Raw genomic sequence first — 27,329 nt, 5'->3', positions numbered from 1 at the left:
GGGCCCCTCTTTTTCTTGTTTCCTTGGTCACACTTACGGACACACACACATACTCTCACTATGGCGACCTCAGAGACGTGCAGCTCCATTTCTGAGTCTCCTGAACCAGAGTCCTGCAACAGACCACAGCTGGACCAGAACCGGGAGCAGGTCCAGATCCTGCAAAACCAGAACAAGGAGGAGGAGGAGGATGAGGAAGATGAAGGATCTGAACCTCAGGACCAGAAACCCTCAGACCCAGAGTGTGTGGAGGAGAGATTCCGGATCGACCGGAAGAAGCTGGAGCTCATGCTGTACGGTGAGTGTTTGATCGATGACGGTAATCTGTCATGGTTTTCTGTAGAATTATTCCAGAAGCTTCATTAAACTGTTTGTTTTTCTGTGCCTGCAAATGAAACCTGTCGTGGTTTTCCAGCAAAAAAGCCCTTCTGAATGCATTAAGATGTGATGCCAGCGAGCGTTAGATGGATGTGGCCCGTTTGTGTGGCGGTTCTGCTGTGATGAACAGGTTTAATAGTCTGTTATCATGAACTGTCCAGGAAGATTCTAGAGTTGAGTCGAGTTTAACCACCTGCGATTCATCAACACGAGCTGGAGTCGACATTCAAATCCCTCAGAGATGAGAGCGAATGACAGATTGAACTTGTCAGAGAGGAGAGCGGCGAAATGCGGATGTGTTTGAGTCCTCCTAGTTTCTCGTTCAGAGCTCATCAGACTTAATGGAGGAGTTTGCATTCTTGTTAACTTTAAGATCAACTTGAGATGTTTTACCTAACAATTCTTATAATTAGAAATAATTATTGATTTATTTATTTTTCGGAGAACCTGTTGGTGGTTTCCTCCTGTCTGGTGTTTAGTAGTCCTGCACCCTCTCATCTCCTTGATCTTCTGGTCTGTTGATGTGACCCTGGTTCCTCCTTCATTGTGCATCTGTGGGATTCTTTCACCGGTTTCATGGTGCCTCTGATCCTTATAAACACATGATTTGAGGAATCGCTCATGTCTGGATCTCAAAGGCTGGGCTTATAACACTGATTCCTGCTTCAGCTGTCTGTGTTTCTCGGTGTTTGTGCTGTAGTTTCTGCTCATTGTGTCTTTAGTTTGCTGTGTTTGCTTCTTTTCACAGGGAGGTGAATTAGTTTTGCATCAGCATCGCTTGCTCTGACATAACTTTGCTGTTTGACGGCGTTTCTCAGAAGCAACTTTGGGGTCTTTTTCTTTTAGACACACACACACACACACACACACACACACACTGGTTGTTCAGTCATTCTTGCTTGCAGAGCCGTGTAACCCTTAGCGATGAGGAGTTAATGATGTTCACCCTAACCCTGTAAATGTCACTCAGGGGCAAATGTGTTTAACTTTACCACACACTCACTCACTCACTCACACTGCTTTCCATGTTTTATGGGGACATTCCATAGGCGTAATGGTTTTTATACTGTACAAACTGTATTTTCTATCCCCTTACCCTAACCCTACACCTAAAAGCTGCTGTTTTAGATTTTCAAAAAAAATCATTTTCTATGATTTATAAGCTTGTTGGGGACATTTGGTCTCCATTATGTAGGGAATACCAGTACACATACACACACACTGCCTTTACATGCTTGAACTCTGTTTGGGATTAGATGTTGTTTGTGTTGTGTAGTTTCTTTAGAGAATTATCACACGGACACAATGTTTTAACAATCCAAAAACACACACTGTAACTTACATTAGCATTTTTGGTAAAGCATATAAAGTATCATATAGCCTATATATTGTCTACATATTGTTTAGAAATAGACGATGTGAAAACGGAGCACAATATGAACAAAATATGCTATTATGAATGCAAAATATGCAATACAATTTTATCAATTTTAACAATTTTTAACAAAAACATGCAATTATTTATTTATTTAAGTACCATTTACGTTGTTGGTAAAGTGTATTTTGTGTGTTTATGTGTGTATATATTTGTCTACATATAGTATACTTTAGAAATAGACAATATAGAAAATATATAAGCAGAGCTTAATATAAACTAAATATGTTTTTATAAATGCAAAATATTCAATATAATTTAATATTTAAATTCCATTTAATGTTTATATATTGTATCGTGTATAAATAAACGTATTTAATAAAATATTTAAAAATATATTTTGTAAAATGTTATTATAATTATAATATAAAATATGGAGTATAAATCTTTCTTTCTCTCTTTAGTTCCTGCAGAAGGTTCTGGACTGTCAGGCGATGAGTTCTTCCAGAAGGTAAAAAACTGAAATAGTTCAAATAATACATCTAATATTAACCAGTGTTGTTTTAGTATTATTAATATCTTATTATATATTTGTTAACATTTTGAATCTATCTATCCAGAGAGAGAGAGAGAGAGAGGTGCAAAATAATGCAATAAAAAACATGGTCAGGTCAAGGTGTCTGTACTGGTAGTCCACTGCATGAAAAAATTTGTATTTTGAATTGTATATATATATATATATATATATATATATATGTCATTTTTGTTGTATGTATTGTATTCCTATATTGTTATTTATTTATTTTTTAAATTAGTTTTAGTTTATTTATTTTTAAATTATTTTAATACTCAGGTTCAGCTAAACAAAAATCAGAAATGTTGCTTAAGTGAAATAAGTTTTTTATATTTTATTTAATTTTATTTCAGTTAGTGTTTATTTTATTTCAAGTAATGAAAATATGTTTTATGGTTTTAGTTTTGATTAACTATAATAAGCCTGATATGAAGTCATCTTTAATCAGTTCCTGATATGGGCCACATTCACATTTTTATATTTAAATGTTCAAAATCCTGTCAAAGCAGCTGCCATCTGAAGACATCAATAGACGTGTGTGTGTTTGTTGGATCCGCTGGTGTCTCAGTATGAAGATCACATGCTGGTGCAGTGCAGTTTTCTGGTCTTTTGTTAATTAAGCAGAAAGAAAAAGGTCACTGAAGTGTTTTTGTCCCAAACACACAGAACAGATTCACTGTTATGAAGGCAAAACTAAGAGCTTTGAGATGCTAATGAGCCATTGTCTCTGTTGAATGGAGGATGTGAAGATGCAAATTGAGTGTCTTTTGAACATAAGTTTCTCTTCCTCACACACTCATTGTGTCAGGTGATGAGAGAAACACACACGAAGGTGAAATGGCCGTCTAAGCTGAAGATCGGTGCCAAATCAAAGAAAGGTGAGCTCTGAGTTTACTCACCCTCATGTTGGTCCAAACATAAAAAGAGACTTTTAGTTGAATGTCCAAGCTGCTGTTTTACATACAATGACCAAAAAGTTCCAAAGCACCATAAAGGTGTCATAAAACTTGTCAGTGTGACCCATGCACCACTATATTCCTCTTGGTTACATGCAATTGCATTTGCCATCATTGACAGAACATGCAGATGAGATTTGAGAGAAAGTCATACGGGTTAAAGTTGAGAGAAAAACGGACGCGTGCCTGTATATTAGATGCATGCAGGTCTTAAAGTGACAGCAGACTAATTGTACTAAACATGCTGCTGCTTGTCAATAAAGGGATAGATTACCCAAAAATTACAATTCTGTCGTTATTTACTCACTCTCATGTTGTCCCAAACCTGAACACAAAAGAAGATATTTTGAAGAATGTGGGTTAAATAAAAAAGTTTTATTTGTAAATTATGTGTGTTTGTAATATGCATCTTTGTTCTTATGTTTTTAATAGCAAAGATAAAATTATGACAAAGATTTTTATCTTTACATACTTTGGCCTAAGTGTCTGCCATTGTTTTTTTTTTATTTTACATTTTGTTGCCTTGTAAGGCTTTGTTTTTAAAGGGGTGCTTGATTGTTTTTTTTTAGGCTTGATTGTGTTTATGGGGGGCAGTCTAACATGTGTTAATGCTTAGTTTGTTAAAAAACGCATTATTTTTCACATAATTTACCTTTATTCCACACCGCTCTGTCCCTTATATACTCCAGCCTGCTGCCATTTTTGGTTTTCGTGCCTACACTGGTATCGCGTGTTCTGCGCTCTGGACGAGAATCCAGGAATATCTACATGCATCATTCCTTAGAAAATAGGGACCAAAGGACTACACGCTTTTTAAAAGATATAAATATATATATATATTTAAAAAATCTAAATTTCTCATTTTTATTTAGTTTAATTTTAAGTACTAAAATTACTAAAACTGAAATAAACATAAATAAAAATGAAATAGATATATTTAAAATAAAATCAATATCAAGTTCTGTCATGAAACTCTAGATGGCGCAGGCTGATGGGTCCTTAACGTAACTGATGATATTCTTAGCACTAAACGACTTGCATGTTTGGAGTAGTTTATATTTTAGTTTTCTGTAAAAACTGTGGTGAGATAATTATAACAAAACCAATAAAAAAAATGACTCGTAAATAATTTTTTAAAAAATTTTTTTTTATTTATTTTCTGCAAAGTGTCCTTTTTTAGGGTTTGGGTTGGTCCAGTTTTGTTATCATAAAACTAAAACTATTTTTTTTTAAAGTGTGCTTATTTAAATAAAAGAAACTTTAAGTGAAATAAAAAAACAAAACAAAAAATTAAATATATATATATATATATATATATATATTAAAAAAATCTAAATTTCTCATTTTTATTTAGTTTAATTTTAAGTACTAAAATTACTAAAACTGAAATAAACATAAATAAAAATGAAATAGATATATTTAAAATAAAATCAATATCAAGTTCTGTCATGAAACTCTAGATGGCGCAGGCTGATGGGTCCTTAACGTAACTGATGATATTCTTAGCACTAAACGACTTGTCACAAGCTGATTGGTTCATATTGCATACGCAGCCAATGAGCTTGCTGCTTTACATTTAAATGGCTGATTAGCATTCGCTTGAGCATTGCAGCGTGCTTTCAGAGTTCCTCTGAAACACTCCACCTTCCCCAGCTCCACCTGTATAGATCTGCTACGGGTTATTTTATATTCTATTTGTGCAGCAGCAGTATGTCTTCAATACTCACAGCACCATATCGGCTTATGTATTGGCTGTAGCAAGTTCCTGTACAAATACAGCAATAACCAACAGCAGCAGCGTAGCAGATCTATTCCGCCAAGACCAAATACATTTACATTGTCATATCCATTACCATGCTAAAATCTTCAGAGAGTTCTCATGATAGAAATATAAATAACACTCAAAAACACACACAAAAATTAATAAAACTTAAACCGCAGACACCTGGGGGGTCTTCACACTAAAATAAACGGAAATAAATAAAAATATTTAAAAAGTGTATTTTATTTTACATTTCATTTAATTTCAGTATTATTTTAATTTTATTTTTTAAATTCATTTTCATTTTATTTGATTTCAGTTAGTAGCATTTTAATGCAACAAGTTTGAATATGCAGATCAAATTTAAAAGAAAAGCAACTCTAAATTGACACTATTTACTTTAACAAATGTCTTAGTAAGTGTAATAACATGCGCTTATGAATTGTTCACAATAAGATAAAGGGAAAAATAGTAATTTTCAGAATCTATTGAAATGTAATGACTTTGTGCATTGACAAAATGCCCTGTGATGATTTCTGTGTTTCTGTCCAGATCCTCATGTGAAAGTAGAGGGAAAGAGAGCAAACGTTCTGGAGGCCAAACGCAAGATTTTGGAGCGTCTAGAGACTAAGGTGAGAACTGAGCTCCTTTCATTATTCTGTTCATCGGTCCTGTGGCGATCTCACAGCAGCCCACCTGTGCACAGGTGAATAAAGTCACGCTGAAGCTGGACGTCACACACACGGAGCATTCTCATGTGATCGGGAAAGGAGGCGGGAACATTAAGAAGGTCATGGAGGATACTTCCTGTCACATTCACTTCCCCGATTCCAACCGGAACAACAACGCAGGAGAAAAGAGCAACCAGGCACTCAATTCCCTGTCATTGTTTTAGTATACTGCTGTACACACTACATACTACATGTTTCATTTGAATTTTATGTGAAAATATAAGCAAGTAAGTATGTACCTGCAGGTGTCAATCGCCGGGCCGGTTCAGGGGGTGGAGTCTGCCAGGAGACAGATCCGGGTCAGTGACTCATGATCAATATTCATTATATTCAAACATGTGACTTTATATTCAGTATTCATATATTTAGATTTTTATGTTTAAAGTGTGTCTTGCTTATACTTCCACCTCAAAGAAAGAAAGATATAAAAAAATAAAAAATAAAAAGATTTTGCATAAACACCATTTCAAGACCATTAAAAGGTCATAAAACCGTAAAAAAAAAAAACACATTTTTTGAAGTGTTAAAGGATATGTACAGGTTGCACATCACTGAAAACAATATTATCACTCATTATCATCATTTATAAGAGAAAAGTGCTTTTTTTAATTTCTGATCAGTTTTATGTTTTTTAATAATATCTATATTTATCTGTTTTAGTTTTCAGTTTATTTAGTTTGTTATTTTAGCAACTTCAACTTAAAAAATAGAACTGTTGCCTTGGCAACTAACTGAAATCAAATAAGTTTATTTTTGTTATATATAATGATTTTTTTTAAATAGTTTTGATTATAGTTTTTTTAATAGATATAATGATATTTAGATGAAAATAACCCTGATTAAAATATATATAACCTTATAACATCATGTTAATATTAATATATTTATTATACAAATATAAAAATGATTAAAACATTTGTAAAGTATTTATACTTTATGGTCATTTTTGCTATGCTACCTTTAATTTTTATGCTTCTTTTAAAAATTTGTTCTTAAATTGTAATTAAATTTTATGACCATTAAGTTACTTAAATTGTAATATTATTTATGTGATAATGTAACATATTTCTATATTTAATTCATATAATAATTACATATAAAAATATTAAAATATATACAAATATTAAAATATAATATCAATATTAATATATTCATAATATTACATGTTCATATATTCCAAATATATAAAAATACATTTGTAAAGTTTTATACATTATGGTAGTATTTGTCATGCTACTTTTTATGCTTATTTACTATGTACTATAGAAATGAAAATCTAATGAGAATCACCATAATAAAATGTTGCTGTCATTCTAATAAATAATCAATATATTCAAATATATGACTTTATATTCAGCTTTCAAATATTTCGATTCAAATATGTGTTTTACGGGTGTGTGCACGTGAATCTGGTGTGATTTGCAGAACCTGCAGCCCCTGGTGCTGAATTTTGACCTCCCTGTGACCCTTGTGGGGGGTGTGGTGTGCGATACGGGCTCGCCGGTGATTCAGCACGTGGCTCAGGCGTTTGGCGTGGGCGTCAGCTTCAGGACGCAGCCCAAACTCTACTGCAGCACCTGCAGCGTGAGAGGAATGCAGGGAAACACCACTGCCATCAAGGTGACGCACTCCTTCACATACGACACAGACGCACAGCTCCCGCCGCATGCAGCACCAATAACTGACCTTTAACCTCTGCAGAAGGCTGCCTGCGTCCTGATGGAGCTGCTGCTGGGCACGGAGGCACTCGCCGGGGTAACAGGGGTGATGGTGAGCACACAACTGGACGTGACCTCGCAGCAGCACCTGTTTCTGTTGGGTCAGAACGGAGCCAACTTCCTGACTGTCATGCATCAGACGCACACACAGATCATCCTGCCTGACCTCAGCGCTCCGCAACACACACCCTCGCTGCTGATTCAGGGCACGGCCGACGGAGTGTGTGTCGCTCGACAGCAGCTCATGGTACAGACCTGTGTGTTGAGCTCAGTTTGTGGAGATAGTGCTCACAAGAAGAGAGATATCGTGTTATTTTAGTGTTAAAATGCTATAATAGTTTTTATTAATATTTAGAAAAATAGTTTTTATTTTTGCAATTTTTTTATAGTGAATTTTTTTTTTTTTTAGTAATGTTGTCGTGTTTTTGCCATTTTTTTAACATGTCTGTATAGTTTTGATACATTTTTTTCGTTTTAGTTTTAGAATTTTATATGTAGTTTTTTTAACAGTAATAATAAATAAAAAAGACTCCTCAATTAACTTGCAAAATTAATAAGAAATGCAAACTTTTCCTTTTTTTAGGGTTTGGGTTGGTCCAGTGTTACTAAAACTAGAATATTAAAAATAGATTAGAATAGAATAGAAAAAATGTTAATTAAAATAAAATAAACTTGAAACGAAATAAAGTATAACAAACAAATATATTACAAACTAAAAAAAACTATATATATATACACACACACACACCGATGATCCATTACATTTTATATATATATATATATATATATATATATACAACAGTTCATTCTGGTTCTCAAATCTGATTGGTTGCGAACCGTGAGATATTGTACTGGTATCGCTACAGGAACGCCCTTTCACAATTGTGTATCACTCCGCTTGTTCTTGCCGGGTGAATGTGTGTGTGTGTGTGTGTGTGAGTGTGAGAGAGAGAGAGACAGCAGCTGAATGTGTGTGTGTGTGTATGTGTGTGTGTGAGAGAGAGACAGCAGCTGAATGTGTGTGTGTGTGTGTGTGTGTGTGTGAGAATTAGGCTGATTCCCATTGATTATCAATATGCATAAAAGATCCCTCAAATTCTGGATGCATCTTAAATCAAGTCCCACAGAATCGCTTAATTTTAAAGCGCTACAAACCCAAGAACTGAACCCCCGAAAAGAGTCCACTCAGTCAGCTCGCTCTGAGACTTACTAATGAATTCTAACAGTGACGTATGTTTAACTGTCAACTTGAGCGTTGAATCCGTGGCGGAAGGAAGTAGTTCCACACAAAAGAGGGTTTTATTAGGCACTCCATTGTTTCTTGTTTAATTACACACATGTTCTGTTGAACTGTTGTATAAACGCAATATCACTCTCGTACTCGAGCGATACCGGCTCTATATCAGCAGCTGTGATTGCCTCTGGCCTCGTGCCTTTAGCCTATATATATATAAAACACAGCAAAAATTACAAAAAAATAAATAAATAAATACATACATAAATAAACTTACTTATTTTAAGTTAATTGCCAAGGAAATATTTACAATTTTTGTTTAGTTTAAGTGCTAAAACTACTAAATCTGAAATAGAAATTCATAAAAACTAAATAGACATAAATTAGAGATTAGTATGTATGTGTGTTTCTATGTAAGTTAAAGACTGTGGTATCAAATGTTCACACGTTATAATTTGTTACAGTTTAGTACTTCTAAGATGTTATAATATTCCATTCTATTACTGTGATGTTCATTTAATTATTATTATTGTTATTATAGTATTTTTTATTTTTTTGTCTTTTTGTACCTGTATACTAAGCTTTGGCAATATTGTATCATTTACCGTCATGCCAATAAAGCAATTCTGAATTTGAATTTGAGAGAGAGAGAAACAAAATTACTAAAACTTAAACTAAATTTAAATGATTAATAAATACTATGTATTAATAATAGTATATTAACAAAACTTAAATAACACTGGGTCAATCTGAACTCATTATACTTAAGGTAATTTCTCCCAAAGTGCTTCTTTCACATTCATCAGTTCTATTATTTTCAATGTAATTACATTTCGAACGATAGCACACCACACAAAATTACTATATCACCACATCACCGTCTATGCACGTCTAATGGTGTGTGAAGTTGTTTGTCATTCAGTCATTAGTGAATTACTGTGGCCCCAGACAACATGTACAGTGCGTCCCAGTTAAAAATGCCTGAAAGTAATTGCATTAGGAAATATCAAAGCAAATGTCATTTAATGTGAAAATAGATGCACAAAAACAATTCTAACAGTATTAGCAACATACAGGATGCTTAGTGTATGTGGAATGCATAATATAATAAACAATAGACATTGGTCATGAAGTACATTTACTCTGAAATGAATGAATGTGACACATCTGGATGAGATTATATCCATGTGTTGGTCTCCTGCTGGTGTGTGACAAGTGTGTGTATTCTCATTCAGGACTGTCTGCCCATCTGCCTGATGTTTGATTTGAAGGACGAGGGAGAGTCTGACCCTCGGAAACTCGCCCAGATGATGCAGAACCTGGGTGTTTTTTATCAGCGTCAAACCCAAGGTCAAGCAGACAGCGAAGGTACTGCAGCACAGCTCCCACAATGCACCTGTCACCAAACACTACAAATTCATATACTTCTACTGTCTGAATCAATGTCTTGGATCAAGGTTGACATTCCTGCTGAATTTTGTTTTGATTTTGCATCATTTTTCGCAGTGTGTGTCTACGGTATTTCACAACACTTAGAACATGTCATGGTCATATTTCACCCCATAATTATAAAACAACACTGTAAAAATGTATAATAAAAATAAAAATGTATAATATGTAAAATGTAATAGATTTTGTTCATAGAAAATGAAATGATATAATAATTAAAATTGATGTCATGTACAAATATATAAAAAATATACAAATATTATCTATATATATATATATATATATATATTTTTTTTTTTTTTTTTTAAATATATAGTATCTATACATCATGAGTGTATTTGTTATACAGCTTGTAATTTTTATGCTGAAAACATGCTACAGTGATGAAAATCTAATGATGCTCACCAATTAAAACAATGGAAATTACAAAACAAAACTCTATACTTTTTAATAGTGTATAGAATGGATTATTTTTATGTTTAAGTATAATTATTATAATTTGAACTTAAAAATAAATAAATTAAACAAATATTATAATACAATGTTTTAATTAATATTATTAAAACATAATGTTAATATATTATTATTATATTTTTAAAGTATTTTTAAGCATTATTTTTAAGAATGCTTCATGGGGTGTGTAGAATAGTCGTAGAATGGATGGTATGTTGAGTTATTAAAGATAATTATTCCCCAGCTGACATTTCAACAAGTATTCACAAGTGAAATAATATCATGGATCAATGTTGAATTTCCTGCTGAATTTTATTTTCAATTATTATTATTATTTTTTTTTTTAAGATTTTGTTAAAATTTCAATGCTGATTTATTTTGTACTGTATTTTGTTAACCTTTTTTACAACATTTAGCATTACAATTTTCTTTCAGTGTTGAAACAGCAACTGTCATTTTTACAACCATATTTTGGTTGGTTTTATTGCTCATATATTATTTTATTTATAATACCGGTTTTTTTTTCTTCTTCTTTTTTTTTGCATATAAAGTGTTAAATGCTAAATTTTTGTGTCCAGTCGGTGGTCGTTAAAGGTTTGGAGAGGAACATCGGCAGTCTGTACGAGGCCAGACGTCTGCTGCTGGGCCTGGACTCCACTGAGGTTTCCATGACAACCAAGAATGTGTCTGAGGTCTCCATGACGACCAAGACCCCTGTGGACCCTCTGGTGGCCAATAATGGAATCACAGGCTACTGGATCAATGTACTAATGCAGCAGCTGCACCTCACTGAGACAGGTTTGTGTGTGTGTGTGCGCGCGCTTCATCCTCTTTAATTAAATTCATGCTTGTTTGTTGTGCTAAATAAATCTTCAGGTGCTGTGCCCTCTCCAGATTCCGTGATTGGCTCTCTCTCTGGGAAGCCCCGCCCTGCACCTCCTCCCGGATTGGCTGTTTCCTCAGAAGATGGACGGATAGGAACCAAAGGAGTGGAGTCCAAATTAGAGAAGGTTTTGATGACCATCATGTTTATGATGGACATACTTGTGTACTGTATGTATGTATCTCACCTGTCTAGAACATGTGTTGCTCATATTTGACCCCATAATAAAAAAAATGAAATGAAAATTAATTAAATAAATAAAAAGAAAAATGTTTTCTGTATGTATTATATATAATTATATCTAAATTAATTATAATATTAAAATTATATGACATTTTTAATTTGTTAAATTATTAAAAATATTTATTATAACACTTTTAATATTAAAATATTTAAAAAAAAATGTAATTGTGAAATATTCATACATCATGGGTGTATTATTTGGTGCTTTTAATTGAATGCTGATAGATACTAAATACTAAATAATACATACAAATTTAAAAAATACTTAAAAATCTATAAGATCATACTGATTGATCAGCTGAATGCATATGCTACTTTTACATCTTCAATTAAAATATGCATTTAATAAAATGCTAAAGTAAATGACATTTATTTGACAGTACAAATGTTTGAGAGTAAACAAAACCCAAAACTTTGATAATGTAATTGTGTCAGATTCCAGAGACTGAGGATCAGCCGACACAAGCAGAGACAGAGCCCTTCATCACGTCACGTGCGGAGGTCACAGAGGTCAGAGAGGTCGTTGTCAAGCCGTCTGTCTCATCGAGGAGAGGCAGCCAATCAGAGGCCTCGAGGGAGCCGAACCCACCACTCACACCTGATAGGTAAAAGCTTCCATCCTGAACAGGGACGTGTGTTTGGACAGACAGTCAGACGATGCTCTGGATTCCACTCTAGAATATGATGTACAGCACTGAATGAAGCTGTGTGTGTGTGTGTGTGTGTGTGTTTCAGGTCAGTGAGAGTGGAGGTGAATGGTGTTTATCTGAACAGAGACAGACGCTGTAGTCTGAGAATTTTCCCGTCTGTGGACGCGAATAACGAGGTACAGCACTTTCACATTTTTAAAATGAAGATAAAACTGCTTGCTGTAGATGTATTGCATCTTCTGTATGAATAATTTTTCTTTTTTTTTTAAGACAGTTTTTGTTTGCTGTTTATTCTAATAGGATCATGAATTTGAGAGAAAGAAGCTTCTCGCAACTCAAGGTTTGTTTGTTTTTTATTGTAGGACTTTAGTGCGAAAAGACGATTGACAACTTTTTTTATTATAATATATTGTATTATAAATACAATTTAAATAAAAAAATATAATATATTTTGCACATAGGAAATGAAGCCAGTTTTAGGACTGTTAGGTTTTTTTGCATTGTGGCATTATTTTACAATAATTTAACACATTTTTATTTATTTATTTTTTTAATATACTACTACTACTACTACTACTACTAATAATAATAATAATAACAATATAAGTCATCTAAAAAATATATAAAACTGTATAAAAATATTATGCTATTATTATAATGTACAATTTTTATTCAGATCTTTTTGATAATTTTATAAATATAACAATTAAAATAATATATATATATATATATAAGTAATATAAAAGTATATAAAACTGAACAAATATTGTATAATTAACATACTGTTATGAAAACAAGTAATAATATTAATATATAAAAATATGTAAAAAACATTGTTAAAATTTGTAATGTATTTATACATCATGGGTGCATTTGTTATGTTTGTAAAAAAAATATATATATATATATTATATTATTATATAAAAAGTAAAATTGCTGTTGTTTGTTTTTATTATTATTATTATTTAAAAATTCAAATATTCATTTAGTGCCATTCATTAAGCTAAATTCAAATAACTGATGATGCTGATGTACATGACTTAAATTACTAATTTGGATTTTATCATGCCTAATATAGATTTCAGATTCACCCTCATATTTACTCCAGAGTTTTACTGATCAAGATCAGCTTGACATATTACAGATTGATTTTCTGCATCTTTTTCAGTGTCTCACATCAAAGCATAATCTTTGTGTGATCAGATGTGACGATGAAAAGCCCTAAAGTTGAGTGATTTAAGTTCAGATTGTTATTCTGGGCCGTGGCTGGATGGAGTCGTGCCGCCGCAGGCTCCATCTATCTGGCATTCATCATGCTGTATAAAGCTCAAAATGGATTAAAGAGCTTGAGTGTGCCAGAGAGGTGATATAGGGGAGCCATTTAAGCGTTACGCAGTGCCAAAGAGGGTGATAGAGGGACCCATTTCAGAGTAACACGCTGCCAGATTTATAATGGAGTGCAGCCACTGAATATGCAGACAGATGAACAGTCACACACACAAAACACACGAGGAACCTGACATCAAATCATTCCACTACATTCATCTCTTCTGCACCTCTTTTTAATTTCAGTTTGTAAATGATTTATACATCATAAGTGTATTTATTTATTTATGTTGTCCAAAAAAAGAGAGAAAACACTCAAGATTTGTTGCATTGCATTCAATGTTTACAGTTTATCAGTTTATTTGGTAACACTTTACAATAAGGTTCCATTAGTTAATGTATTAACTAACATGAACAAACAATGAACAATACATTTATTACAGTATTTATTCATCTTTGTTAATGTTAGTTATTGAAAATACAGTTGTTCATTGTTAGTTCATGTTAATTCACAGTGCATTAACTAATGTTAACAAGCACAACTTTTGATTTTAATAATGCATTAATAAATGTTGAAATGAACATGAACTAAGATTAATAAATGCTGTAGAAGTATTGTTCATGCTTAGTTCATGTTAACTAAAGTAGTTAACTAATGTTAACTAATGAACCTTATTGTAAAGTGTTACCGTTTATTTGATTAGTGATTAAAAAAAAAAACATGAACATGAATTATTAATATTTCTGTCTGATGTGAGTGGGTTTGATTTGAATTATGTTAAGTAAATTGTGTAAAAATAATTACATCTTAATAAATAAATAAAATATATTATTTGAGAAACAGAATTTACATAAATGTGTAGTTAGTTCACTCTTAAATTATAACATTTCATGCTTGCTTCAGGAATTGCCACAGAAAATATCAAAATAATATTGTCCTACTAATCTCAAGATGCTTTTGATTCGATCATTTCTATTTACATTTGAATTTTAGTTAGGTTTTTTGTAACTTAGTTGTGTGTTTTGTCATTTTTATTATTATACTTTTTTTTTGTTTTTAGTTATTTAGTACTTCAAGTTAAACTAAAAGAAATGGAGAAATGGTGCTTTGTCAACTAATTGAAATAAAATAAGTCACATTTAATATTTTCAGTTAACATTTATTTTTGAATTGTCTTCGTTTTAGTTTTAGTTCATGAAAACCCTGTTACACACTCCAGAAACTGATACAGTGACTTTTAAATAAACTCGCACTTAAACCACTTCATTTAGACCGAGGGAGAGGGAGAAAGGTAGCAGCACATTCTTCTGCATGACTGCTTTTGATTAAGTTACTTAATTATGTGGCAGGTGTTTAATAATGCAGGGGGATACACACACACACACACACACACACACACACTTTAATTAGAGCTGCTGTTGTATGCCAGTGTAAATCTGGACGTGGTTCTGAGCGTATAATGTTTCCAGGCATGCACGGTTTTGTGTGTGTGTTTCATAATGCCTGTGATTTAATCTGTGAAAATGTGTGTGTTATAGTCATGCAGCAGAAGCCCGTGATGACTGAGGTTCGAACCCCTACAGACACCTGGAGCGGCTTGGGCTTCTCAAAATCAATGCCCACTGATGCTGTAAAAGAGCTGAGAGCCGTGAGCCGCCGCTGCTACAAACCCTACCACAACCAGCAGGTACACATATCTACGGTTACAGTTGTGCATTTAGCTGCCACATTTATCCAAAATGACTTACAACAGAGGAGCATTAGCAATTCTTCAAAGAACCAACAGTATTCAGCTCAGTCCACCAGAAAGGATCAGAGAGGGTGAAGGTTCTGGAAAGCCACTTTTTGTGGCATGTTATGAAAGAATAACAAGGTGTTGTGACTGTAGCTGGTGGGAGGGAGACATCTAGCTATCTAAATAAGGACATAAACTGTTTTTATACAAAGCAAATTTGGCTTTTCAAAACTCTAACGCTGAGTATCAAAGTTCAGCATGTGTGACAACACAGTAGCATCACAGCAGTGAGTTTTGCACCACTCTCGTTTTCTTCATTATATGTAAAAAAACAAGGATATACTGTATACACCAATTAGTGTTTTTTTTAAAAAAAAGAATACTTTTATTAATCAAGGACACATTAAATTGATCAAAAGTGACAGTAAAGATATTTATAATGTTCAAAAGATTTCTATTTCAAATAAATGCTGTTTTTTGAACTTTCTATTCATCAAAGAATCATGAAAAAGAAAATGTTTATGGTTTTCATGAAAATATAAAGCAGCACAACCGTGTTCACCATTGATAATAACCAGAAATGTTTCTTGAGCAGCATATTGTAATCAGCATATTAGAATGATTTCTGAAGGATCATGTGACACTGAAGACTGGAATAATGATGCTGAAAATTCAGCTTTGATCACAGCAATAAATTACATTTTACAATATATTCACATAGAAAATAATTATTTTAAATTGTAATACTATTTCACAATATTACTGTTTTTACTGTATTTTTGTTCAAATAAGAAAACATTAAACATTTTTATTCAATTTTCTTTCTTTTGGGATATCTCAGAAAGTCATACATGTTTGAAATAACTGATTGTAACTGTAATAGTAATATAGTAATAACTGAAGTAAATGATGTCAAAAGTTTCAGAGACTTCTTTGAAAAACATAAAAATCTCACCATCCACAAACTTTTGAAATAATGGAATGAAGTTCATCAAAGTTCAGTAAACATTTTAAATGGAGGTGTGTGAGTGTGCGTGTGCGCTGAATGACAGACTGCACAATTACCCACCTGTGTGAGGAAACTAGTGGGTGATGGGTTTATGAAAAGATTCATTTCTGATCAGTTGAATACAGGGAGTCTGCACACACACACACACACACACACTCACACACCTGCATTTAGAGCAGTGTATTAATGGAGAAAAGTCTCTAAACTCCAATCACAGATGTGTATGAGCACACAGTGAGCAGCACATCCCTGTTCCCTTCACTTCCACCCTCATTTCCTCTCCGCTGGGATAATGAGACTCTCTCAGTTATATATATATCTCAATGGAAGCGGTTTAATGCCACACTGCTGCACTGATTGAATCTGTGTTTGATTGTTACTGCTGTTTGAATCACACTATTTCTGGAAATAAGTGAAGCCCTGTGAAGGATTCAAATTGAAAAGTTATTGAAATCTGTTTGTGTATCTTTCTTTCTGTTGTGCTTTTTCTGTTCATAATGTGTAGTTCAATCAAAGATGAGCCTTTTGTCATCGTTTACTTTTGTTATTTCAAACCTGAATGACTTTCTGTATGCCGTGGAACACAAAAACAGATGTTTTGCTGCTCTTGTAATAAAATCTATGTAATGAAAGCAGCCAGTGGAAAAAAGGGAATAATTAAGATTTTCAATGTTTTTGAAAGAAGTCTCTTCTGCTCTCCAAGGCTGCATTTATTTGATTAAAAGTACAGAGGAAATAAGTAATATTGTGAAATATTACAATTTAAAATGATTATTTTCTATGTGAATTTATTACAAAATGTAATTTATTCATGTGATCAAAGCTGAATTTAAAATAGAAATCTTTTGTAACATAAATGTGTTTTGTCATTTTTGATCAATTTAATTTGTCCTGAATGGTAGTGTCTCACAGTTACTCCACAAAAATATGGAGTAATGACTGCTGAAAATTCCGCTTTGCATCACAGGAATAAATTACATTTTAAATATGTTACAATAGAAAACATCTATGTTAAATTGTAATAATATTTCACATTATTACAGTTTTACTGTCGTTTTACTGTATTTTTAATCAAATAAATGCAGAATCGAGGTTAGCAGAAGAGACTACTTTCAAAAACATAAAAAAATATTTATATACAAGTCTTCTGAAGTCATATGATGTATGTGAGGATAGACCTAAATTTAAGTTGTTATTTCTCATTAATAATTCTCATTATTCTCAATTCCACGTAATGAAACTTGCTGTGTCACTTTTTTCAGTTTTACTATTATTATTATTATTATTATTATAATAGCTTCACAGAAGAATGAAAGTCGTTTTCATTTTTGACTATTTAATAATGGTCACTATGGTATTTGTCTGGTTTTAGTCGTGGAGTTCACAGAGTGGAAAGGAACGCGGTTGGAACGACAGCGACTCGGACAACTGGAGAGAAAGACGTGGATCTGTGTCTTCATCACCACCTCCGTCATCATCCTCCTCATCCTCGTTCCCTCCCTACAGTCTGTCAGCATCCCGAACATGCAAGTGTGCTGCTAAACTCACCGCTCTGCTCTGTAATTGCAGAGGGTGTGACATATCTTGTTTGATTAGCAGTAACGATTAAATTAGTTTAGCTGCTCATTACACAATTTAATTCTCCCAGCAGCTTCATTTCAAGGTGAAACAATCACTTTGCTGAAACGTGTCAGGACCTACTGGGAAATGAAAATATTATGAGCTTCTCATTTCTGACCTTTGACCTGCAGCAGAAGGATACCTGACCGGCTCTGAGGGTGAAGCATCTAGACATTTGATTGGCAGGTCTCCCAGTCCCTCCCACGCAGATGATCTTATTGAGTTACTAGCACAGCTGGGTCTAGAGAAATACATCGATATTTTCCAACAACAGGAGGTAAGTACACAACCCACACACACACACGTCCCAGACGGCACACCCACAGACGCCCACGGCGCTATTATCTGATGCATATCACACACAAACCTGGCTCTGAGTCAGAGCGCACAGGTTTATTTTAGTCTGCCTGGAAACAAAGTCATGTCTAAAGATTTGAGATTGAACTAGTCAGTGGGTTTACCAAAGTTCAGATCTGTAAATGATACTCTGAGTTTTGTTTGAGCTGGTTTGTAGCAAGTAAACTAGATTTCCATGATTTCCATGTATATCCTACAGTTTTCTGTCAGTGAAATGAGTCAGTATTTACACTGCAAAAAATGATGGAAAATCTTGATTAAAGAATGTTTAGATATTTGTACTGGAAAATACAAAGTAAGATTTTTTTTTGAAAGAAATATAGCCTTTAATAAATAATAAAACTTGCTTTTCCTTTGAATTAGGTTTATTTTCAAGACCCCATTAGCTTATATTTGTTCTTTAATTTTTTATATTTTTCTTTTTGATTAAATGCAATTTTAAGTAAAGTGCACCTTTATTTAAGGATGTTTATATATTTGCAGTGTATTACAGACAGAAATTCAGATATGTGCAATTATTTGAATGTTTTTATATTTTTAACACACATTAATTGACTTTTTAAAAAAAAGATTATCCTTGAAAATTAAGTATTTGTTATTTTTTTATTATTGTTGTATATATTTATTTCTGTTTTAATTAATAATTAATTTAACTAAAATTGCTATTTTTGAAATAACTAAACTCACAGCTTCACTTTGCAGAGTGAGACGCACAGACGCAATTTACACATGCCACTTTAATCCCTCCCTCTCTCTATCTCTCCCTCCCTCCATCCCTCTCTACCTTCCTCCCTCCCTCTCTCTATCTATCCCTCCCTCCCTCTCTCTACCTTTCTATCTCTCCCTCCCTCTCTCTATCTATCCCTCCCTCTCTCTACCTCTCCCTCCCTCCATACCTCTCGCTCTCTCTATATAATTAATTAAAATCAATGCTATAATTCATGCATTCAAATAAATGTGATCTTACCGCATTACTTCATCTCTGTGTCTGATTTAAAGCAGGCAGAATGCTAGACCTCCGCTGCGCGTCTTGTGGTTCTTTGCCTCAACATTAGGCAATGTTATGCATTCAAATCATTTAGTCCTATTCCATAAATGACAACAGAAATGTTTTGTATTGTTAGATCTAACAGTTGGTTTATTTATTTTTGAAAAATTTAATGAGATGGAAACATATAAAAATAACATTGGTAAATGATAAAATAATAATAATAATAATAATAATAATAAACTATACACATACATATACATAAAAAACAAATAATAACCTGCTTAGTTCAGGCACAAGCATTACAAGGAAATCGTACCACAAACGAACCGTACTCAGACCACCTCTGAGTGTGGTTTGTGGGTCCGTTTGTGGCTTTTGGGTCCTTTTAGGGGGGTCTGAGATCACTTGGTTTGTTCACATATACGAGCTGAATCGCTCAGACAGCGTTTTGAGGGCTCAAACAAACTGAGATAAATAGATAGATGGATAGATAGGTAGATAGATAGATAGACAGACAGACAGACAGACAAACACACACATACTGTAAATATGTTCTCTCATCTGTCAGATCGATTACCAGACGTTCCTGACGCTCTCAGACGAGGATTTGAAGGAAGTGGGCGTGAGCACGTTTGGAGCGCGACGCAAGATGATCCTCGCCATCACAGGTCACTCTCATTAACCAAACTAATGCAGAACTCGACTTGATTATTTCAACATATGGTGTATAAATATAAACAGTTGATGAATTTTCATTTGAAACTTTTCTGCATTTTCCTCTCAACAGATTTAAACAAAAAGAGGAAGTTTCCAGAAACGTCCAGTGTAAAGTCAGGATATCTGGAGGGAGGTGCGAGTGGCCGTCTCCCGTGGATCACGAACGAGGATGTGGCTGCCAAGAGTAACCGTTGGTGACAGGACGATGTGACTGCTATAGAGTTTCCTATAATGCACCTGGGGCCAGTTTGTGCTTCCTGTCATGTGGCCCTCAGGGACCAATCAAAGTATGACATGATAGATGATTTCCATATAAGACAGAGAAGACAGATGTGCTGTGACTCTCAGAGGAAACATGCAGAGAAGTGTGACCTTCAGCGTGAACCGACTGCCCGCCTGTCCAGAACCCACACTTAGTATGCAAGTCTCTGACTACCTCTAGAAGTCTTCTGTTCTTCTATGCAAAACTTCATTTCCTTTATGTATTGTTCAAATATAAGAATACTTTCAGACCATGTTTAAATGTCAGTTAAATTTGGATATTTCATTAAATGAGAACCAAAAACACATAGTTTCCTGTATTAACTTTAATGTTGGATTTTAGAGTTGTGGTGTCTATTAAAGACAAAAAATAATCAAAAATAAAAAGAAACGTAATATTGGATTACTGTAAGCATGCATTGATCACAGGATAACAAAATTGACCCTGTAAAATTAGTAATACAATAATTACTTTAATGTAAATATTTTTTGTGACACAAAACCTTCATTAAAATAAGCAAAACTATAATTATTATTTTAATTTAAATATTTTTTTGTAACGCAAAAACCGCAGCCCATAGAGGGCGTCCTACCACTGCCTGTGCCTCTATGATAGCTTCAATTTTGTGCATTACAACTTCCTGGGAATCATTTTTCCTAGGAAATGAGCAAATTATATAATTTCATAACCTTTAAAATTACCAGCTCGGCACAGTTCTCTGTTAAATAAATATACTGTAAGCTAAATTAATAACTGCTTTTATTCAGCAGAGAAAAATATGAAACCACTCTCAATATTTTGGAGCTGCACCCCAGTGCACAAGTGAAAGTTTTCAATTAAAATTATCTGTTGTGAGTGTGCTCAACGTTTCTCTCATTTACAATTTAATGTATCGTTTTTTTCTCGAATACATCATGCAGATTTCAGCTGTGTCAATATCTTGGCTGTGGCTGATGGGGATTTTCACACTCTAACACTTTAAAAGAGTAAAATGTTAACAGAACATAATCAGAAACTGCACTACTGACCTGCATTACCCACGTTAAAATATTGCCACTTAACATTAACAGTATTAAGCCAATGGAGTGGAACGGAATAAATTAAACACACACACACACACTCACACATACAGGATTGCTTGACAGAGAAACTGTCTCATGTCCATGAGTGTCTTGCCACAAGACATTCAGTGTATTAATGATTACAATTCATGAATCAGCCTTTGCAATGTTAGAACCGTTAACCCTTTATTTACAACCAGCACAAATATTTAACCAGTCACAACATGTCAGCTTTTTCAGTTTGTGTGACTGCAGTGCTGATGCACTAATGCACACGCAACTGTCATTAGTTCCATTACAATGCATTTATTGCAGTTTTTTTTAAAACGTCTAGGATGATGTATTAATAAAGCTGTCTTCTTTACACAATTGAGTTAAGACTGCTCTGAAGCTTCTACATATTCTGTGTACGGATTCAGCACTGTATAAAAGCCAGAATAATGCAGCTCTTATTCATATATATATATATATATATATGCATGTATATCCTGTATAATATTGCATTTTTCCTCGCTTTACATTTTAGTGTGCAAAAAACCTTAGTGCATTTTCTCTGTTACATGTCAGCCCTGCTACAAAAAAAAATAAATTATATATATATATATATATATTGCATTCTTTCAGGCTATGAACTCTTTAAGGAAAAGTAAGTGTCTCCGCTTTTTATCACTTTGTTATATTATGTTGGAGTATTTGGAATGGAATGATTAAAACCTAAAGCACTTTATTTTACAGTTTTGAAAGTAATTTTAAAGGTGCCCACTTTCTGGAATGAGTCTCAAAACATTTCTGCAGTAGTGATTTTGTGTATATGCATTTATGCAGCCTCTGAGCAGCAATAAACAGTCTGTGTAGATGCACATTGTCATGCTATCTACATTATTTTTAACGCAAGAGCAGTGCAGCTACTGTTAACGTAAATGAACAAGGCTTTTGGTATTTTCAAATATATATATATATTTGAAAATACCAAAAGCCTTGTTCATTTACCTTTCATAATTTTGTTACATACTGTCAACACTGTCACTCTGCCTTGGTAACAGAATAGACACTGACTAATTCAGACACCAAGATATCATGATTTTCCCAAAAAAGTAAAAAAATTAAAAAAATATATATATATACTGTATATATATTAGTCATGGCCTGTAACATCTTGTGATCCATGACAATGAGTGACAAATGAATCATATAAATAAGTACAAATATAACTTTGAAAAAAGCAGAAAAACTATGATAATGACTTTGGACACCAAATGTACCTGCATTTTATAGAATCGCCCATATATATATATAGGCTATATCATATTTAGTGGTTTTGTTAACGTTAAAAACAACACGGGAATGTTAGCCTACTTTTAAATGTTCCCTAAAATGTTCCCTTCCATAAATGATGTATAAATAATATTTTTGTGCTAACATTTTGAGAACGTTATTGAAGACAACTTTGAATAAATGTTCTATTAACGATACTGGGAGAATGTTTGTTTATAATAGAACTTTGCCAGGACGTTCTGAGATCGTTCCCTGTTAGCTGGGAATCCGTTATGCTTATTATTGCAAGCTGGTGTTTATCATTTTATCTTAATATATTGTCACGCTAGTGCAAATGTACCATTTATTGCACTTTGTTACACTTCTAGTATTAACCTATCGGAAGTCTCACACAGTCCAGGAAAACGGCGTACTTCCACTTTGCAAAATAAGGTGTGTCTATACGCATCAGAAGCGGCTTGTTTGCAGTGTTAGAGGTGGCGTAAGTGCAGTGGGGGTTGTGGTGCTGAACGGACAGCTCCCTCACTTGAGCGCCGCACTACAGGGAACACCTACATATATCCATCTCACGCCTTGTGTACTAATGAGCTTCATCTATTGATTGATTTATTCGGTTTAATTAAAAATGAGCCAATATTCCCATCACTCTCCCCTCGCAGCTGAATTCACTGCAATGGACAGCAGGCAGTTTAGAGCCATTACAGGCTGATTCCAAATGAAAACCGAGGCTGGATTTAATTTGTTAGGAGTGATCAGGGAGCGTGCTCGGGTATTGATTGCCTCCGCACAGCACTGGATGTTTTACAGCTTAAAGTCAACACCTGCGTATTACCTCCAGCACACCTCAACGCGCGCCTTTATTCCCGAGTGAATGCACCACTCCCTTTGTTCTACATCATTTCTAAGACTTGCAAGCATGTGTGAGCGACAAAACTACTTTCCGTTACAATACAAAGGTTTTGATCATTCTAACAGCTGCGTTTGGTTTACTTATTAGAGCCTGAGCCACGTGGTTATCACATTTGTCGCGTCGCTCTGTGTGGAGGGAGAGAGAGGGAGAGAGAGAGAGAGAGAGCGAGGGAAAGTGGGCGGAGTCACGGTGGAGAGTGGGCGGGGACGCTCGCCGTTCCATTACACGGTTCCGTTTCTCCCGGTTGTGTTCAGTGCAGCAGCTGCGAGGATCGGAGGAAACTCTCTCACTCACCCTCCCGTGTCTCGGATACTTTACGGCCCGCCCTGTTTCCAATCATCCGTTCGGGAGCGGAGAACCGTCCCGTCTTGAGGTGAGTGAAGCGAATGATGAATAGTGTTCGTATAAAACGAAGCCAATTAAAGCAGACGCCAGTGAAGCTCTCGCGACTCTTTTCTCCTCGGGGATGATTAATCATATCAGATGGACATATTCATCGGATTTAGCCTAATCCGCGTCCTGCCTGTGAGGCTCTGGAGTTGTTTATTGGATAAGAATCAGACAGTGAGCTTTTTAATATTTCATATTTTGGGCGTGTTTAAAACGAAGTCCTCTCAAACTCAAAAACTAATTTCACCAGCTCTCTTTCTCCCTCTCTCTTTCAGATGATGTTGAGTCTCGGTCTGTTCGCGTCTCTGGTGGTTCTGACGGTGTCCGTTACCGGCGGCAGTGACGGAAACCCGCTGGACAATGATAAGTGGATGAGCACCGTGTCCCAGTACGACAAGAGCAAATACTGGAACAAATTCCGCGACGTGAGTATTTCCGCTACATTTCCTTCAGCTGCTGGGACACTCGTGTGTGTTTTGCTTTCTGTATAGGGACCAAATGTCCCCTCAAAGGTCTTGCAGTCATTATAATTAGCTTAATTTAGAACAAAAGTCAAAGGAAGGTCTTTGTGTTTTGTTGGCCTGCTTGGGATTTCTCTAAATATCCCCTGAAGAACAGTAAAGCTGACTGAACATTATTTTTGTTGCCTTTGCCACTAGCCTAAATTGGCAAAATAGTTTGTTAAAGGGGTCATATGATGCGATTTCATTTTTTCCTTTCTCTGTGGAGTGTTACAAGCTCTTGGTGCATAAAGAAGATCTGTAAAGTTGCAAAGACTAAAGTCTCAAATCCAAAGAGATATTCTTTATAAAAGTTCAGAGTCAGCCACACCTACCTAAAACGGCTCGTTCTAACACGCCCCCACATGTCTACCTCACTATGTGGGAAGATTTGCATAACGCCGCCCAAATGTTCACGCAAAGAAAGAAGGCGTAACTTTTATTCTCGCTGTAGTATTGTTGCCGCCGCCGCCGCCATGTCGTGAAGACGCTGTGTGCTTCGTTGTGAAAGCGAACCTACTTTGTTTGGTCTTCCAAAAGAGGACGATATCCGCTTCGTCATGCCTAGAGCTGATCTGTGCTGGTCGCTGAGGGAATACATCAACTTAGTGCTGTGGATCGCCGGCACATTTTATGGAGGACTGTTTACTGATTCTGGGAGAGTAACGTTAGACTAAAATGCCGGCAGTTCTGACTCACGTAAGTACGTTTTCTTTTATCATTTGCCACTGATGATTCAAACGCAAGTTTTGGGCAGTGTGGAGTAACGTTTGTTGTTTGTCATTTCTCCGATTACAAATGCAGACAGGGTTTTATGTTTACGCGGCACGATGCAACGCGTAAAAAGACAGTATAATCATTAATTATGTCCCCACTAGATGCAACAAATGCCTCGTTTGTAATGGGTTTTAATGTTTTTGTCTCGTCGCTCCGGCTGGACAGGGCATCACAGTATGGTAAGGGGTGTAACATTTCCGTCTCATGCTTGAGGTATTCGGCCAATCACAACGCACTGGACAGCTGGCCAATCAGAGCACATCTCACTTTTTCAGGCCGATGAGCTTTGTAAAAATCGACGCGTTTCAGAAAGGCGGGGCATAGAGGAGAAACAATAATGTACAGTATGTGGAAAAGAATGTGTTTTTTTACTTTAAACTGCATAAACACATTTCATTACACCAAATACACAAAATAATGTTCTTTTTAGCAACATCATATGACCCCTTTAATTAAAATCTAAAATGTTAGGTTAGGGGTTGTTTAGTGTTTATAATTAACCTTAAAACAATGGATATGTGTATGAGCTTGGCTGTGTTTACATCTGTATACTTTTCCTACTATGTAGTATGCAAGCATAATATAGCTTACAGTTACTGGTATGTAGTATTTTTGTGCTTTTTCAGGTGAATATATTACTGTCAAGAAATGGTAGCTGATTAATATGCACACTTTCTATATAGTATGCAAACAGCAGTTTGTCTGAATACATAATAGCATAGGAGCTGTCAGATTTGAAAAGCTGAATAATGATAATAAAAAATGGCAGGGAACTGTGAGAGAGCTTTTCAAATGTACACTAGTGCTGTAGATATCAAGAAAGTTGTTAGTTGTGGTTAAACTTGTACTTGTTTTATGATGTTTGTACCAGGGCCATAAAGTATGGAAGCTTGTTTCTGCCATGGGATACAAAATAAAAAAACGTAATTGTGACATTTTATCTCGCAATTCTGTGGAAAAAAAGTAAGAATTGTGAGACAAGAATTCACAATTGCCATTTTTTTAATTCTGTTGTTAAAAAAAACAATCGCAGAATTTTGAGATGTAAACCCAGAATTCCAACAAAAAAGTCAGAATTGTGAGGAAAAAAGTAATAATTAATAATTCTGATTTTGATTTTGACTTTTTTCTTCTTAGAATTGGGAAAAATTTTTAAAAGTGTGAGATAAAAGTTGCGATTAATATTTTTCATTCCGTATCAGAAACAATAAAACAGAATTGCAAGATGTAAACTTAGAATTCTGAGAAAAAAAGTGAGAAAATCTCGCAAATTATGACTTTTTTTTCTCAGAATTGTTAAAAATGTCTGAATTGTGACAAAACATTGAGAAAAAAAAAAGAATTGCGAGATTTCGGAATTGAGAGACAATTCCAAAAAAGAAAAGCCTAAAATTTGAGATAAAAAGTTGCAATTACATTTTTTTTGATCCCATGCCAGAAACATGCGTACATAATAACCACCTTAAACACAGAGGAATCTGATTTTGCAGGTTTTCAATATCTAGATTCATAAACGAGCACAAACTTTAGTATGCAGTCAAAGTATGCCAGTTGGGATGCAGCCCGTGTGCAGCGTGCATGTGTTGTGTAATCCACACCGGAGAGACTGAGATCTGGAAACTAAGCACCTGTCCATAAGTGTGTTCAGAGGGTCTCAGCTGTGGGATCCATATGAGAGCGAGATTCGGAGGCTCTTTATATGGATGAAGTGATTGCAGGAGGTGAAATGAAGAGTCTCTTCATGCCTCTCTCTTTCGCTATGCATCTCTCTCTCCTCTCATTCTTTATCTCTGCCTCTCTTTCCCTCTGTGTCAGTAATTTTTCTGTGTTAATGAGAGGTGATATTATGAATGCTGATGCAGTGAGAGACGCTTTGAAAAGGAAGGTGACAAGGACATTAGCACATAAATGAACACACACACACACACACACACACACACACACACACACACACACACACATATCTAAATAACACAATCTCTATATATTAAG

The 27,329-nt window shown here is 34.6% G+C and overlaps 1 protein-coding gene and 1 pseudogene across 1 annotated transcript in view; both read left to right on the top strand.

Moving 5' to 3' along the window:
- The first annotated feature begins 60 nt into the window (after nt 1-60).
- LOC107596399 (protein bicaudal C homolog 1-B-like) lies at nt 61-20,719 on the top strand (annotated as a pseudogene).
- A 3,201-nt stretch (nt 20,720-23,920) lies between these two features.
- The window catches only part of LOC107596360 (testican-1-like), a 263,564-nt gene continuing 260,155 nt past the window's right edge, over nt 23,921-27,329 (top strand). Inside the window, exons 1-2 of the mRNA XM_016287085.1 lie at nt 23,921-24,043; nt 24,336-24,485. Coding sequence (XP_016142571.1) covers nt 24,336-24,485 — 150 coding nt within the window. The 5' untranslated portion in view covers nt 23,921-24,043. The remainder of the gene's footprint in view (nt 24,044-24,335; nt 24,486-27,329) is intronic.

The sequence above is a fragment of the Sinocyclocheilus grahami genome, unplaced genomic scaffold, assembly GCF_001515645.1.
Source record: "Sinocyclocheilus grahami isolate Dianchi unplaced genomic scaffold, SAMN03320097.WGS_v1.1 scaffold218.1, whole genome shotgun sequence".
Taxonomy (NCBI): Eukaryota; Metazoa; Chordata; class Actinopteri; order Cypriniformes; family Cyprinidae; genus Sinocyclocheilus; species Sinocyclocheilus grahami.
This window is presented reverse-complemented; position numbering and strand designations above follow the sequence as displayed.